Here is a 16,531-nt window from a genome sequence, read left to right as displayed (position 1 = left end):
TTTTCTAAGATTTATGAATTAAAGATTATTAACAATTAGTTAATAAATACATGAATATTCTAAAGTTAAAATGATTTATCAAAATTGATAATAACTTATATTTCAATCATTTAAAGTATGATAGAAAATTCGAATTTTTAACATTGTGTTCACCAGAATGATGAGCATATTGAAAACTCAAAATATCGACCTGAGGAAGTTCTGGACTGCTTAATTGATCTGTATGGTCGATCATATTTTCCGACATTGATGTTTTACTTCTAAATGATGAGTCAGATGTTCGTAAAGGTGAAAACATATTTTGCATTTCCGTTTCACTAAAATATTTAAATAAGTAAATTGTAATGAACGATTATCACGTAAGTAAATATTTATTTATTCAATAACTTATATTCAGGGTTAAATCCGTTGAATGAATATAGATTTATTGGTGTGTATAGAATAGTAAAAAATGAATATTAATATCGATGACAGTACCTGGATGGAGTGTGATAATGAAAACCAAAGGAATTGTGATTTTTTTCAGGTGTATCGATTTGATAATCAACATTTTCTTGATTTCCTGTTGTGTTGGATTTATTTATATTTGACATGCCCGAAATTGTTTTATCAGATAAATCTTGTAAAATATTACTTTTAAAATATTTTTTAAAATTGTCCATCAAATTCAAACTCTCATCATTAAATAACGGTTTTTTTCTACGTGGTAATTTGTGTTTGATCTGAATATCTTTTTCCAATACAGGTTGACTTAAAATTAAATAAATTGGATATCAGAACAATAGTAAGTATGAAAAATAATTTAAAAACTTTACGTACCTCATAGATTCTTTATCAAAATTTTTCTTTAAATTTTCTAAAAAGTCTTCATTACTGTTTGAAGCAGAATATCTCTTTTTTCTACGATTTTCATCAAGTTTCAATTTTTTACGACTTACATCTTCTGAATAAATAATTCCATTATGATTTACTTCATTTTTATTCAATTGTATTGATTTATTAGTTGATTTATTCATAATTGGTTTGAGAGGCAAAGATGAAATACTAGATTTAAAGAATTTGTTAGTTACAGGTGAGCCTACTATTTTTTTCGGCTTCTGCTGGTTTTTGATGAGAATATTATATTTAGCTGCGGTAGATAAAGAAGCTTTAAAAGAATGTGATTGTCGACTCATTTTTGTAAAATTAGTAATTTATTATGCATAATTTCTTAATTAAAAGTAGATTGCAGTGATTTTAACGATGATTGAATTTGATCGTATGTAGCATTAATCTATTTTGGATAATGTACGTTACGACCTCTAGTATAAAAATTGTAGAGGTCTCTACATGTAAATACATTTTTTGAAATAACTTTTATTTTATCAGAAAACTTCTATTAAATTCACTAAACATGTATCTAACAAAAAGTTTTTTATTAATTTTAATAGAACGTTAATTAACAAAATAAATAAAAATAATTTTTGAACAAAATCACGATAATTTTAATGCCTCTCAAGTATTGCTTGCTCAATTTTTTGCTGGAGTATATTCAAATTAATTGCATTCTCTGGTTCATCTTGATAATTATTTACAATGTATTTAATTCTACAAAAAATCATATTATAATTTAAAACTTTGCTTATAGAAAGGAAAAATATTCATAAAATCAATTTTATTAAAATTGAGTTACTTACGCATTATGTTCATTGAGTTTTGGTTTATAAGGAGGTAATTTTCCGTCCTTCATATATTGAAACACTTCTTTAGCTCTATCAACTATTTTCAATGATAATTTAGCACTCTGAGCGATTGCATGAGCAAAACTATAAGTAACATTTCCAGAAATCAATCGATAGAGAAATACAAGCGTATCATTTTCGCTTAACATGAATTCAAACGTCTATAATAATATAAATAATAAAAAATTTGTTGAAACTTGAGTATAATGATTATTTTAATATTTTTTACCTGAGCTTCGACAATAGGTATTTCAGATAGTAATTCAATAACTCGATGAATATGAGTAGCAACAAAAACATGAGGACAGTATTTTCCTCGATCGATAAAGCTTTGCAAAATACTAGTTAACAGTGCTAATGCATCTATTTCAGCAGTACCTTTTCCAAATTCATCCATTATAATCAAACTGTTTGGTGTTGATGAATAGAGAATATTATGCACTTGACGCAAATCAATAAGAAATGAACTTGCATTTTGAGAACTATTCTCAATGGTTGGTATTTGTGTCAAGATATGAGTAACAACACCAATTGTTGCTGATTCTACAGGTAAAAAACATCCAATGTGAGCCATATAAACAAGTAAAGTTACTTGTTTCAAATATACAGTTTTTCCACATGCATTAGGACCGGTAAAAATTTTTATTAGGCTTCCTTCATTTCCGGAAAATGTATCGTTTGCTACGAAATTTCCATGTAATTCTGTCAAAGGATGACGACCACCTTTAATATCAATCACATGAGCTTTGATTATTTCTGGTTTTACATAGTTATGATCTCTAGCCACCTGGGCAAATGATAGAAGCCTAGCAAAAATAGACGTTTTTTTAAAATCATCTCTTATTTTTATACTTATTTAAATAACAAATTTACGTGTCTAGCTCAGCACAGTATTCGATGAGATGCAAGATTGCTCCAATATTTTTATTTACATAATTTATCAGTCTCAGCATTATTTGACTTTGATGACGTGTTATTTCAAGGGCAATATCACCTATTTCTTCATCTAATTCTACAAGCGAAAGTCAAATAATGTAATATAATATTAGATTATTATTCTATTTTATGTTGAAGGTTGAAATATTATCCAACTAACCTTTTGTTCCTTGACTCTTATAATACCGAACATTATTAATATCAAACTTAAATTCCAAATTAGGTAACATTTCATCTTCGAGTGGAGGACCAGTCCACGAAGTAATACCTAAACAATACTGAATATCAGGCACATAAATTATACGACAAGTTTCAACATTCTCCGGCAAATGTTCTAATTCTTTCGTTGCAGCTTCTGTTAATCGTTGTGGGAGTGTTCGTTTTATATGATTTACTGTAGAAAAGAAATGTTTTAATAGTTGAATTGAGTTAAATACATGATACTTAAATTGATGTAAACATACGCTCATCAAGTCTAGTATCAACACCAGCTTTTACAATAAATTTCCTTTGTTTTTTACTCATTTCAAAATCTATTATATGATCAATAAAGTAACGAGTGTAATGAATCCCTTCGATGGCAGAATCAGCTATTTTACCAAAGATAGATGCTACATTTCGATATTGTGAACAAATTTCAGAAATATGAATAACATTTGATAAAGTCTGTAATAAACAGGATGAATTGCTATCAATAAATGTCAGCTTTATGTAAATTGTAAAAATGATAGTAAATTCTGAATAATAACCGTATTAAATCGACTCCAATCTGTTGCTTTGGCTTGTGTTGATGAATATTTATTAAGTACCGATGAAGGGACACGATAAACTTGTCTTAAACATGACTTCATAGTCTCAATAACATTTTGATTATCAATATGCAAAAAAAATTCAATAGCTCGATGACGGTCATGAAGAATTTCAATATTTCTTGTTGGATGTCTCATCAATTTCCTATACAATTATTTCTTATTGAAAAAATATTCTTTGAATGTACTCGATTTTTTTTAAATCTTGAAATACATACCATAAGTAAAGAGAACCAGCACGTGATTGACATCGATTTAAAAATGTGAAAAGACTTGTTCCTTGACTTTTGGATGATACTCCATGTTTAAATAAACTGGGATGAAATCTTGATCGAATAATATTTAATATTCTATAAGTATTTTCTTCAATCATCACTAAATCTTTAAGCTTTATCGTATTAATTGTAACGAATTGGGCCTGTCCTGATGGATTTAAAGATAATCTATTCCAATTTTCATCTAAATATCGCAAAAGAACTCCTAAAGCTTGAATCATTAAACATGATTTAAAATTAAATAGAGAATTTAAAAAAATTATTCTCTCTGCATTAGAAGCATTTTCTGGTTCACATTCCAATTTTAAACATCGAACACGATGAAAGCAATTCTCATAAGTGTTGTCATTTTTAGGTAAAAATTTTAATACAGCTCCAGCCATTCGGTTAACATATGAAGAGTTTGATGGAGAAGATTGATCTTCCTCATCAGTTCTATCTTCTACAATTATCTTTTTTATGACATTAATAAATGATTCAGGTGTACCATTTATTATGAGAACGTAACGTGGTTGAATTTGTCGATATAGAACTTTTGTAATGTTATAACTAAATCCATCTTCAACAGTATCTTCCATGATAAACAATTCCGATGTTGTCATGTTGTAATAAGCAGCACCAAGAACACTTTTTGCCCATGTCAAAGATAAAATAATCTAAAAATATTAATAGCTCTAGTTACGACCACCGTTTAATTATTGGAATTAATGGATATTTAGAAAATATGAAAAAACAAACAAAATCAGTATCATCAGTTTTATCTGAAGTTCTAGGAGTGACAGGAAACGTGTCTGATGTTGTTGGATCTTTATTTTCTTTTTCACCAGACTCAGTTTCTATTAAATTTTCTTCTTCACTTGATGAAGAATCTAACAGTGATTCCCATTCAGACGGTTTTAAATTTCTAACCATAAATAATATTTGTTCACGAATTAATGTTTTTTGTTGATTCAATAAATAAATAAATTATATTGATACATACTGAATAGGTACCCCAACTTCATTTCCTTCACTTGATTGTTCACTACTCATTGTTACGGTTTATTTCTATTTTTGTAATAATCAAATTTATTTATTTTTTTGTTTTTCTTTTCGTAACAAAATAAATTGTTTATGTTTAATTGTAAATGAAAATAGGAGAAACAATTCGAATTATACAGGAAGAGGGCGTTAGGTGTAAAAGATAATAATTGCGGGAAATTGAAAATAAATTTGAGATTTTGTTATTTAACAAAGTTCATTTATTTGATTACATTAAATGAGCAAATTTCGAGTTTGTTGCCTGTACATAATTACAAAATATTTTCCCTATACCTTGTTTTGTAACATTATAAATGTGGTATTAATCAATATTATTAACATTAAAAAATTTAGTAATACAAAAATCGTTAGCATAAATTTTTCGACTTGATTGAGAGTAGTTTATTGATATGAAGACTAAAATTCTTTGATTGAAAATTTGTTAGGTTTTAATGATTAATATTAAATACTTTGTGAAAATATGCAAACATTGTACAGAACACATTTGGTTAGAAACTAAGATACTAAATATGTTAAATAATTAATTAATGTACAATTAATTGAAATATATCGCGCGGAGGCAACATTTTAAATAATATCATCGCAATTAATGTATAATTTGGCATCTTCATTTCTAGAATAAACAAATAATAACCTGACATATTTCATGAACGAAAAAAATACTGAAAAAATTTCGCTTTATACATTTCTAAACATTATTCAAGTTCCTGAGTAAAAATAAAAATTCTTGAGGTCATCAATGATTCTTTGAATTATTATTTTTCCTTCGAAAACAAAATAATTCACAAAGAATATATATTTACAATCATTTTCCATAACTATTTCACCTCCTCGCTTATTATCAATTCATTTCTAACACGCATCATATTAAATACAAATTGTTTGAATAATTAAACATTATTACTCCAGTAATAAAATATATATATATATATATATATATATATATATTTTTCTATGAATATTAATTTTTTCGTACCTAAATGATTTATCTGACCTATTACCTATTATTATTACTGTTAAATCTAAAGAATTAGGTACATTATGATAGATTTATGACTTTGTATGAATATATTTAATTAATAATAATATAATTAATTAGTTGATTGATTAGCTAGGAATTGGTGGTGGTGGCTGAGGATTGAAAGTAATAGGCCGATAACTTTTTTCTCTTACAAACGGCTGAACAGCATTTAAAATAAAACCGTTGTTCATATTCACATGATTACGTTGCTGTTGAATAGCTTCCACAGGTGTTTCTTCTTCAGAGCTGGCAACTTCAGAGCTTCTTGCTGAACTGACTGACCTAGTTAACGTTGTTTTTTCTTCTTGTTCTGTTTCAGCCTTCGATGATAAAGCTTCTTCCCTATTGTTATTTAGTATGAATATGTGTATTATTCAATTAATTACTTTTTCATATAAAATTACATGATCAACTGGACTAGCTTCTTCATTAAATGTCCCATTGCCTTGATTTAATGATATTAAAGTTGTTTTCCATGAAGTTAAATCTGTTATTTGAGGATCTGGAGGCGTAGTTATAAAAGCGAGTGATCATTTCACTCATATAAATTTATAAAATAATGTTTTTTTTTGTTTTAATGAAGCGTTGTTAGATGACTAGAGGTGTTAGGACTACTTACTTTACGCCAACCTTAAAACCTGCATAGAATAAAAAATAAAAAGCATAGAATTAGCGGAATAATTGCAGGAATATTTACGGGAGGATTTTCTGAATAATTCAGATTTTATTGCCATTTTTGTTCATTCAAAGAATTCATCAATTTTTATTTGAATTCAATCAATGGATTAAATTTAAAAAAATAAGTATTGTAGCATATTTTAACGTACGTAAACGTTTCAGTTGAGTCAATAAGTCAAACCAAGACGAGAGAAAATTTATTGGACCATGCAACATGCTTGAGGCATTATTACGATTTGAATTCAGAGTAAGTTATTGTAGTTCAACAACTCAGCTTGTGTAATGTTTGAACTGTAGACGCTAGATACATTACTTTAGTAGATTGATCAATAAATTAATCGATAGATAGCTAGATAATTATTTAACCCACTTTAAATTCCAAACATTTAAATGTCTTTGGTATCAAAACTATAAAGCAATTTTTATCTTCCAATAAGTACTTTATCCATACCTAGAACGAATAGGTTTACTATTTTTATTTCCATTTTGTCGAGAATGTGGTCGAGTATTTGGTTGTGACAATTCACTATCGCTACTTGCTAATGATGATTTTGCAGCTACTGCGCCGTGCGCAAAATCTTTCCTATTAATACACAGAAAAAAGATTAGTCAACAATAATTAATGACAAGTATGTAGGTTCAATTAAATGTGAAAATTATACATACCTGTAATTATCTGAACGAGGTGTAGAATTTAAATTGGCATGTTTCCCTGTGTGAATATTCGCATCAACGAATACGTGAGAGCTCTTAGGAATGTCACATACAATCTTTGGATGAACCGTAGTCTGCTTGACCTCGAGATGTGAAGAAGACTCGGTATTTGGTGCCCAATCGTAATATTTTGGTCGGTAATCCTTGTACTCTCTAGGCTCTTGCTTCTGCTGAACACGGCATTCTTTTTTTCTGTGATATTCATCACTGCTGACACTGCCTTTCCGATTGTTTATCAGCTTTCCGGGTGGTGCTGAAGTTGGAGATGAGGCTGATGAAGATGGAGCACCATCTGGATCTGCACGAGACATATGAGAACTGTCTGATGGCGGAGGTAAACTGCTAAAATTTTAAATAAAAATAAAATTATTTTTAAATTGTACTTTTTTTAAGTCAATTCTTATTTTACTATTTTAATTATTTATTGAATAAAATAGTGTTACACTACCTAGAATTTTCATCCATACTATAAAGTCTGAGCTGTTGCCTAATATTAGCTTTTTCTTTAGCTCTCTTTCTTTGAAATTCTTCTTCGACCTTCCGCATTGCCTCAAGCTCGCTCTTTCTCTGCCGTTCTTTAGCCTCAGCCTCACGAGAAAGTTTTTCAGCCAATCTACGTCGCTCTATTTGTCTTACAGTAGACTGGAACGTAAATCTCTTGCCTTTTGGATTTGGTTTTATGGTGACTTTGACATTTTCCGTGTCATTCTTCTTATCTTGTAAACTTTCTGGACCATTAACTGGAGAAGAACTTCTTTGCTTCATTTCAGAAATATTTTCACAAGATTTCGAAAAGTTGGAATATTTTTTATTTTTATTTCCTAATTCTGTGAATGACCTCTCCCTATAAAGGTTCAACGATTCTTTCGATTTTTCTGAAGAAAATTTATTGTGAAATCCGTTGTTGAACCCATTAATAAATTCATTTGCTTTATTAATGTTTTTATTTAATTCTGATATTTTATTATTTTTTGTATCTAAATTGTTCAATTTACCACAAATTTCTCCAGCGGAATTTTTATAATTCAGACTTTGAGTTCGATGCTCAGTGGCATTAGATGCAGGTAAATACATGACATGTCCTCCAGAGGCAAGATAAGAGAAAGAAGGTGGCTTCATCACAACAGGAAAATCAGCTTTTTCATCCGGATAGTCTAGAGTCTCATCTTCAAAGTCTTCTGCAGGATAATTTGTGTCCCAAGCAGGCGAGGAATTGATTCCAGTTTCTCGATGATTCATTTGATTCACTTGATTGTGCTGTAAAGATGTTGGAGCACTAGTAGATAATAGCCAATTATCATCAAGAGTTTCTCCAGAATGTTTTCTTTCAAACTCTCCATTGCCCAATCCAAAAGCACCAGATACTGATCTCTTAATTTTCTGCAGTGAATTAAAGGAAGTATTGTCTTTACTTTTTTCAGGAGTATAAACACAGTGACGATTATCATCTCGAGGTAATGAAAGAGAAAATATATGAGCTCTTGGTGGGAATCGTGCGCCTGGAGGCATTGGTGGTGGAGAATCAACACCAGCATCGCTGCTAGATTCTTCTCCTAAATCTTGTTGAGGCGTCCATGTGGGTCTGGTTGTTTGAGTCTTTGATCTGTGCGCACTGACATCAGGAGAACCTTCGTTTGGAGCACCAGCATCACAAGAAACCCCGGAATCTCCAGATTTATCATGAGAACTTCTTGGACCCAAGGCAATTAACGGGCGGGGTGGTCTAGACATTCTCTCAATCCTTTCTTCATACATCACTGGAACTTCTTCGCTTGCTGTGCTCATATTTGGCCCAGGCGTTTCTAAAGCAGATAATAATCTCCATGCAGCAGATGGCGAAAATCTCGGTATCTCTAGCTGTTTTTTCGGCAATGTGGGACGTAATTTTAACGCAATATCTTCATGCTGATTTTTAGCCTCATCTAAATCACTGTGTAAATTTTGGTGTGATTTAGAATATTCTTTGTTTTGTAGATAAAATGCTTTTGAATTTTCTTTTGGCTTGGAAGAAATCCCGTTGCTTGAATTCCAATTTTTTTCCTCTATTTCTTTCGTCTCTCTAATGATGTTTTTTTCGTAAGACTTGATTTGGATTTTTTCAGTCTTAATCGGCCCTTCTGACCATCTCTTCTCATTGTCTCTGTAGTTGTTCTCTTCTTTCACGTCTAATCTCTTTTTTCTATTTTCTATGACTTTCTTTTCCTTGCCCCGCGGCGGCTCTGGTGTACTCTCTTGACCAGAGCCTTGACCTCTAGCCTCCATTCTATCTCGTGATTGTAACATTGCAGGGCTCTCTGACCTCGTCCCTGTGAGTTCTTCAATGTTTTTCTTATTTTTAGAAATAAAAATTTCATTAGTCTTATTTTTTTCATTCCTCTTCTCGAATTCTCGTCGTTGTCTATCACTCATTTTTTCATCCTGAGAGTGACTAAAATTTTCTACCCTATTATTCACTGATTTTCTCGTAGAAATATCTTCACCATTTCTATTCGTTATAATACTTTCTTCATAGGTTGTTGACTTTTCCAAGATTCGTCTTCTGTTTACTCCATTTTCTAGTGACCGTTCTTCAAGATCATTAGATCTCTTACTATCCCGAGGACTATCCATCCTACGTTCCTCATAAGAACGCACTTCCTCGCTCCTAATTACTCTGTTCTCACTTCTGCTTCGTTCTTGAAATTTCTTTTCTTCATAGAATCGAGAGCAAGTTCGAATCTCCTCACATCTATTACTATTATTATTACTGTTAGTAAACTGTTCAATACTTCTACTTTTACGTTTATTAATTCGAAAATCATTCAAGTCAGTTTTAGATCGTGCGGATTTTCTCTCCATACGTTGATCTTTATGAGAGTTGAGACAAGTGGTAGATTTTGAAAGTTGTGGTTCACTTTTTTGTTCATTCATTGAAGCACCAACAGGTCCTACACGATGATTATAATTAAGTTTATTGCGCACTTTTCTAGCTACCTGCATCAGCTCAGCTTGGAATTCAGGACTACTAAGACTTCGTTGAAGAGTATTCTTGCCGTCAAACTTCTTAGATCTTCTTCTATCTTCCCGCGACCATCGATCCTGCTCATGATACTCCCTCCAGACGGGTCGGTTTTCTTTGCCGGATGCTCGCTGTTTCTCGTTGGACCATCTTCGTTCATTCTCAAGAATGCTGTCACTACACTCTTGTTGCGACAAGGAGGGTGTTGTCCAGTTACTTTGAAGTCTCTTTGTTTCAGCTCGAGTTTTAAATAATCGCGATTTCCTAGGAGGTGGTTGAATTTCCCTCGATCCAGATTCATCCTCATGTCTACTATTATCACGATCTTGACCAATCACTTCCCACTTGTATGAATCTGGCGATGAACCATCACCGTTCATTCCTGGAGGCGGTGGTGCTTTGTACTTCTTTTTACCACGATAACGACTTTCTCGTTCTTTTGACTCTCGTTCAGGATAATAACTAGAATTACGAATTTCAGTTTGACGGCGTGGTTCTGTTGGTGAATATCTAAGGTCGGGTTCACTACCAAATCTCTTTAACTCGACCATTTCATTGACACGACAGCTACCATCACACGGGCGAAAGTGACCAGTGCAGCAATGTTGGTTCCGTTGATCACTGCTTCGAGATCGAGATTCTCCCAAGTGCGATGCTGATGTACTTCTGCTTCTATAAATTCCTTGCTGTAACAAAAATATTCAGTTGAACATTGATAGTTCTTTTGAAATATTTCTTATAAAAATTTTTATGCTCGAATTAAAAATAAAAGAACTATTTGATTATCAAAGGAAGTTGAAAAACCTCAATTCAAAGGTGAAGCAAGAGTTTTAGAAATTTATTATTATATTTATGGAAGTAAAATAATTTTCTTGTTAAAATAAAATAAATTTTTTGTTATGTAAGTATTTTCATACAGAGATTATGGTGTAATTTACCTTATTAAGATCATGCGGCAGAGTTAAAGCGGTGGGTCGGCGACCACTTATAGTTCCACCGTTGTGAATGATATTGCCATTATTGGTAGCACGAAGCTTTTGATTGGGTGGCTCAGGTAAGACTTTATGCCCAGGGGGTTGGGAGTGATGTCTCGTGAACTCTCTCGGAAATGACTGTGTCCATCCACGGCCCATTTCCTGAGATGCAGAATGTTGATGAGAGCTGCTATTATTTCCCATGATTCGTCAACTACCGAACAAGCTTTCTCTCTTCAATCTCAGCCAGCTTCGGTGGACTTTTTGTTTATGGTTTTCTCGGATGGTTGAGCATTATGCTGCCTCTGAAAGTGAACATAATACGGATTGAAAAGTGATGACAGAGGTGATTGGATGATGAGTTAATAGTAAAGCGATAGATTTGGAGTAATTCATGTAGTACAGAAGAGTAGAATAGGAAGTTCATTGAAGAAAGCAGGGATGATGAGAGAAGAAGAAGAGAAGATGAGTACAAGCGGCGTCTGGTCGATCTGGACAGGCCAGTTATCTTACAGTTAGACACGGATTAACCTCTTGTCTTGGCGCTCCCCGCGGAGCGTATCTGATGCACCTTCCAAAGTAAGCCCACTCTCTTCTCTTTCTCTTCATTGAGGCACGAGACGAGGAGCGCACCTGCCCAACCTGCAAGAGAAGACTCGAAGTACCGCTAGTCGATGAGTGCCCCGACCAGGAGGCCGGACTCGTGACCACGGACACGCCGGGAAAAATAAGAAAAATCGTGTTGGCGGGCAGGCAAGGATGGGAACAAGTTACAGTACATAAAAGAAAAAATCCTTTAGTCGTGCTTTGAGCTAGAGAGTACAGAGCGAACAAGTCAGATGGTTCAGAGACTCCATTGGAATTTTCACTGAGCGTTTAACGATGTAAAGACACCTGAATGTCGATGACTTTTCGCGTGCCTTAGCTCTGAAATTTACGACAGAAGAATAATTGCCTTTGCCAAGTGTTTGAGAAATGCTGCAAGAAGATGTACCCGAGTAAAACGATACGATAAAATTTCATCGGAGCGTTACGCCTGGATGACGATAGTACTTTTCGCGCGATCTCTTGAAGGTTCCAAGTAGATTCTAACATCCGGCTGGAAGTTCTCCAACCAGTAGATACAGTTGATGAAGCGTGGCAAGGCCGACCAAGTGACATTGCATCGCATTACTTGTATAGCTGATAGCTAGAACAGATTGCTACGTCCAGACCTGCTCCCTGGGGTATCGATCAGTCGTTTATATTTTCAATTTATTTTATTTCAAACTCGTTAGAGCAACATGCACCTATGGTGAAAGTGTAGCTCATATTTATTTCATACCAAATTATCACACCCTTTTTTACTACCTCATTTACATGCTATACTTAATTATTATTAAGTACACGATCTTCACTTATGTAATTTTACTCTTTGCTGCCAATAATTTAATATCAAAATTTCATCTATTTATTTATTATTCGCCGACTAGTCTAGCTTGACAGAACAGAATGATAAATGTTTGCTCAAGAGAAAATTACTCGTGTAGCAGATGTTTGAGGCACTCGTGCGCAATTCCATCCGGTGGAAAATGATGCCAGCTTGGAGATCAGTATAGATATCCAAGCTAAGAAAGAGAAATGAAACAATAGATTTTACTTTCGGTGTTAGAAAAAAAAGGTTTTTTTTGTGTCTAGACTATTGTCGTAGGTCGAATCATTTGACCCTAATTTTATACATTTACATTTTCTTAAAGAAACCTATCAAAGAACCCATTAACATCAACAAGTTTAAAAAGAAAGTAACAAAAAATATCTTCATTTTTAGAGTAAAATACGTGAGAATTCTTCGTTAAGTCAGAGGAATTTTATTGAACAAATCCAATAAAAGCATCATAATGGATGAGGTATTTTGATATAATCTATCTAATAAACATGTTAAAATTTTTTTATAGGATTAAAACTATCATTTCATAAATCAATCAGTTCAGTTAAAAAAGGTTCCCAAGATTTATTTCTAAGCTTTCCTAGACCCTGACCATTTCTATCATAACCAGCCATCTAGAAACAGTTCCTATCTCAGCCTAGTCTAACCAGCCATAAAAAAAGGAAAAGTTTATGAGTTCTATGAAGAAAAGCTTCGGGTAGATCAGGAAGCTAACGGAAATACGTGACGTAAGTCTTAGTCTTCTAGGCAGAGAACTAACATCAGACCTGAAGCCAGCTATAGAGGTAGAGGTCAGTAAAACGCTGGCGTAGGTATGTATATCTCTCTGCACACGAGACTGTGTCTGGTCGTTGGAAGATGTGACTCGTGCTCCTTCGGTAACAACGATACACTACAAACCGTACGACACGTTTTGCCTTGGTCTCGCGTCCAGTCTCCAGCCGACAATCCTTTGAGCTCATAGAAAGACAGCTCGATCTTGAGTAGTCAGTGCATCTCTACTAAATGGATAACTTCTATTTACTTCATGCAATGCTATGAGAACTCGGTTGGTGACCTTAACGGATCAACTTGCTCTGACATACAACAATAATATCATCATCATCATTATCATCATGTCTCTTCATTTTATATAATTAACTAACAACTCTATTTCCTTGATTATTGCTGTGTGAATAATCTCTGTCAACATTATTAGCTCCTGAGCGACAAGATATCTTCACTGATTATAATAACAACGGATAATTGTTGCAATGATCACGACAATCATCTTGGTTATAACTTTTTATTCATCAGACTAGCAAATGTTTCCAATTGATTTCGTAGAACTTTTCATACTCAAGTGATTTAATACAAGGACTCAAGTGATTTTATATTTTTCATTGACATTTCAGAGTGAATGACCATCAGAGGAGATTGTTATTGATGCGTTCGAACTCACCGCCGGCACAAAGTGCCAAGTGATGCGTGACGGGAGGTGGCAGAAGTTATGATAACTCAAGTCTCCTGATCATCCTCTATATACAGCTCAAGAGTCATCGAACCTGTAACTCTTAGAGTCTTGGTGAATTCTTTCACACCAAGATCAATTTGATTGTTATTTAGAGTTATATAAATATGATATAAATGTGGTGAAATAAGACATCATATCGAATGTTTACCTACACCGTCTAAGCAAGGAGATTCTCTAAAAATCCTCTAAATATGATACTTTACAAGAAATGTAGAAGTGAACTATTATGAATCTTTGCTCATTGTTGAAGCAACTGGATATCTAAATGAATGTTTAAGTTTGAAATGGATATTTGATTTTCTAATAGCTTTCAAGAATGAAAGAAGAACATCATTTGAATGGTTGAAAACTTTGATTTAATTAAATCTGAACAATTGTTTCTATCTAATTGACAGTGAATATTTTTCTTCAATGAGAAAAAGAGTTGAGAATTTTTTTTCGAACATTAACTGGTTTATCATGAACAATTCTATTATGATAAGGCGAAAAGCTTGCAGAGATGGTACATTTATAAATCAACATTAGTAATAATAATTAAAATTTATTAAGAGATTAAAATTGATAAATTATTTAATGCTATAATAAGCGTTTGAAACACCTAGTATAATGTACTGTAAGATCATATGAATCAGGATTAAAATCAGAGTCTGACGACAGATGACTTTATTCCTCTCTGGGCAAGCAAACATTTCATATCAGCCTAGACATTCTAAAAGTCCAACAGAACATCTTAAAGATTCAATTAACATCTTATTTTTGTTTTAAGAATTGAATTAATTATTTTTCATAGATTTAATTCAGTAAATGTAAAAAAAAAAAATAAAGAAATTAAAAATAAACTATAAAAAATTGTTCCATGAGGATTTTTTTTCAAGTGAGTAAACAAATTTTTATCAGAAAATTTAATCTAATTCGCTTTACATAAGAAGCAAAAATACAATTCACTGTTGATTTCCTTGTTGAAGAATTATTATTTAATTTAAATTCTGCAAAATAACTTATCATTCATTCATCTCTATTATTACTAAAGAAATCTGTATCTCTTCCTGCTACATCTAATCTCTGAAAGTTGTTCAAACAGTTCCGTTAGTAATCGATTGTGAGTTTAATAAAAACGCATGTATTTTTAGCAATTTTTTTGTATTGGTGTTTAGAATGATTGAATGAGCAAGCAAAATGATGGTGGTGTTCTCGTGGCGCCATCCTCGATATCTAACGCCTACTCGTATTCCCTCTGGCATTACTCAGACACCAGCGTGGGTTTGCTCTAGCACGTGGTACCGATTCACGTTCCGCTGATATTTTTTTCTAAAGTATCAGTAGAGAGACGAGACTCCAGGGACTTTCTTGAAATGAGCCTGGAGGAACGGCTAAGAGTATCAAGCGGATATGTAGACTCTATACTAGCCGACACCGTATCTAACGTGGTGCGTTAAATCGTTTCCAGCTGCGGATTTCTCTTCATAGTACCTACATGTTCTCATCTTTATGTTCTGCATGTATATTTTATACAGGGTGTCTTGCCTACCACCGTTTAGCAAAAAATTTTAGAAATTTTATTTTCTTATTTCAATCAATTTTATTGATATTACATTTATCTTTTATTATCTTTCTTTTTTTTATAAAATATATTTACATTAAGAGATTTTTGAAATTCAAGAACTTGCTAGATTCGATTTAATATATAAATATTAATTATATTATATTGCTCGCTTAAACTGGTAATGTAACTATTAATTAAAATATTTAGTTAATGTTTTTCAAGTTCCAAACAAACTTTTTAGCTCAGAAACTTTTTGTATGATATATTTAGCAATTAAGATAACGTCAAATATAATTACAATTTGAATTAAGGAAAAATGTGTTACTCAGCTGTTTTTGTCACTAATCAAACCATATTATGTAATGTAATTTTATCTATTGAAACTCCTGGTATAATGTTTACTCTTTTATCAAATTAAACTCAAATGATAATTAATTATATAATTGATTTTATACATTGTACAATTAACTATCATTAGCTTTGTAAATTATTATTCAGAAAAAAATTGGAATTTATTGAAAAAAATTGTTCAGAGCTCAATTTTCTGCAATTTTTTTTTTCTGATTTTCAGAATCATAGTAACAAGAATGATATATATATATCTTATTCTCTATAAAATTCATCTGCGCGTGCGTGACAAATAATTACTTCTATACAGTGTTTGAATACGATTTTCGAATCAATTAAAACCGGTTTCTTTTACTTCCTTTCTCAAGGAAGGTACAATCATTTTTGTACCTGCTTTTTGCTCATTCGATTTTTTTTCTTCTGAAATTCTCTGTTTGTATGAATCATCTTGACAAACAACCCGCTTTACTTTTCTTCCGGGCTTTTTTTTCTTATTCCTCTTCTCCAATAATATTCTTTTGTTGTCTATTGAAA

General features: G+C 32.2%; 2 protein-coding genes across 2 annotated transcripts in view; both read right to left on the bottom strand.

Moving 5' to 3' along the window:
- Positions 1-106: 106 nt before the first annotated feature.
- LOC118067618 (uncharacterized) lies at positions 107-1,175 on the bottom strand. Its single transcript, XM_035084445.1, has 3 exons — positions 820-1,175; positions 478-750; positions 107-317 (listed from the first exon to the last, which is right to left on the bottom strand). Exons 1-3 carry the CDS (start codon positions 1,173-1,175, stop codon positions 107-109), a joined length of 840 nt encoding a protein of 279 aa, XP_034940336.1.
- Positions 1,176-1,396: 221 nt separating this feature from the next.
- The window catches only part of LOC118067617 (uncharacterized), a 51,994-nt gene continuing 36,859 nt past the window's right edge, over positions 1,397-16,531 (bottom strand). The window contains exons 2-14 of the mRNA XM_035084444.1: positions 11,132-11,472; positions 7,644-10,879; positions 7,148-7,537; positions 6,933-7,064; positions 5,895-6,145; positions 3,685-4,387; positions 3,407-3,611; positions 3,122-3,323; positions 2,818-3,051; positions 2,595-2,733; positions 1,951-2,527; positions 1,677-1,882; positions 1,397-1,587 (exon numbers count right to left, since the gene is read on the bottom strand). Of these exons, the coding sequence (XP_034940335.1) occupies positions 1,485-1,587; positions 1,677-1,882; positions 1,951-2,527; positions 2,595-2,733; positions 2,818-3,051; positions 3,122-3,323; positions 3,407-3,611; positions 3,685-4,387; positions 5,895-6,145; positions 6,933-7,064; positions 7,148-7,537; positions 7,644-10,879; positions 11,132-11,371 (6,618 nt within the window). The 5' untranslated portion in view covers positions 11,372-11,472 and the 3' untranslated portion in view covers positions 1,397-1,484. The remainder of the gene's footprint in view (positions 1,588-1,676; positions 1,883-1,950; positions 2,528-2,594; positions 2,734-2,817; positions 3,052-3,121; positions 3,324-3,406; positions 3,612-3,684; positions 4,388-5,894; positions 6,146-6,932; positions 7,065-7,147; positions 7,538-7,643; positions 10,880-11,131; positions 11,473-16,531) is intronic.

The sequence above is a fragment of the Chelonus insularis genome, unplaced genomic scaffold (assembly GCF_013357705.1).
Source record: "Chelonus insularis isolate UGA/USDA-ARS -01 unplaced genomic scaffold, ASM1335770v1 contig_390_pilon, whole genome shotgun sequence".
Classification (NCBI taxonomy): domain Eukaryota; kingdom Metazoa; phylum Arthropoda; class Insecta; order Hymenoptera; family Braconidae; genus Chelonus; species Chelonus insularis.
This window is presented reverse-complemented; position numbering and strand designations above follow the sequence as displayed.

What these genes read in the sequence shown, in the direction of transcription:
- LOC118067618 (XM_035084445.1), bottom strand. Translation starts at nt 1,175, where the DNA reads ATGAGTCGACAATCACATTCTTTTAAAGCTTCTTTATCTACCGCAGCT. An exon ending in TTTGATAAAGAATCTATGAG is followed by an intron (nt 751 to 819) that starts GTACGTAAAGTT and finishes TTTAATTTTAAG; the next exon opens with TCAACCTGTATTGGAAAAAG. An exon ending in CATTATCACACTCCATCCAG is followed by an intron (nt 318 to 477) that starts GTACTGTCATCG and finishes TAAATATTTTAG; the next exon opens with TGAAACGGAAATGCAAAATA.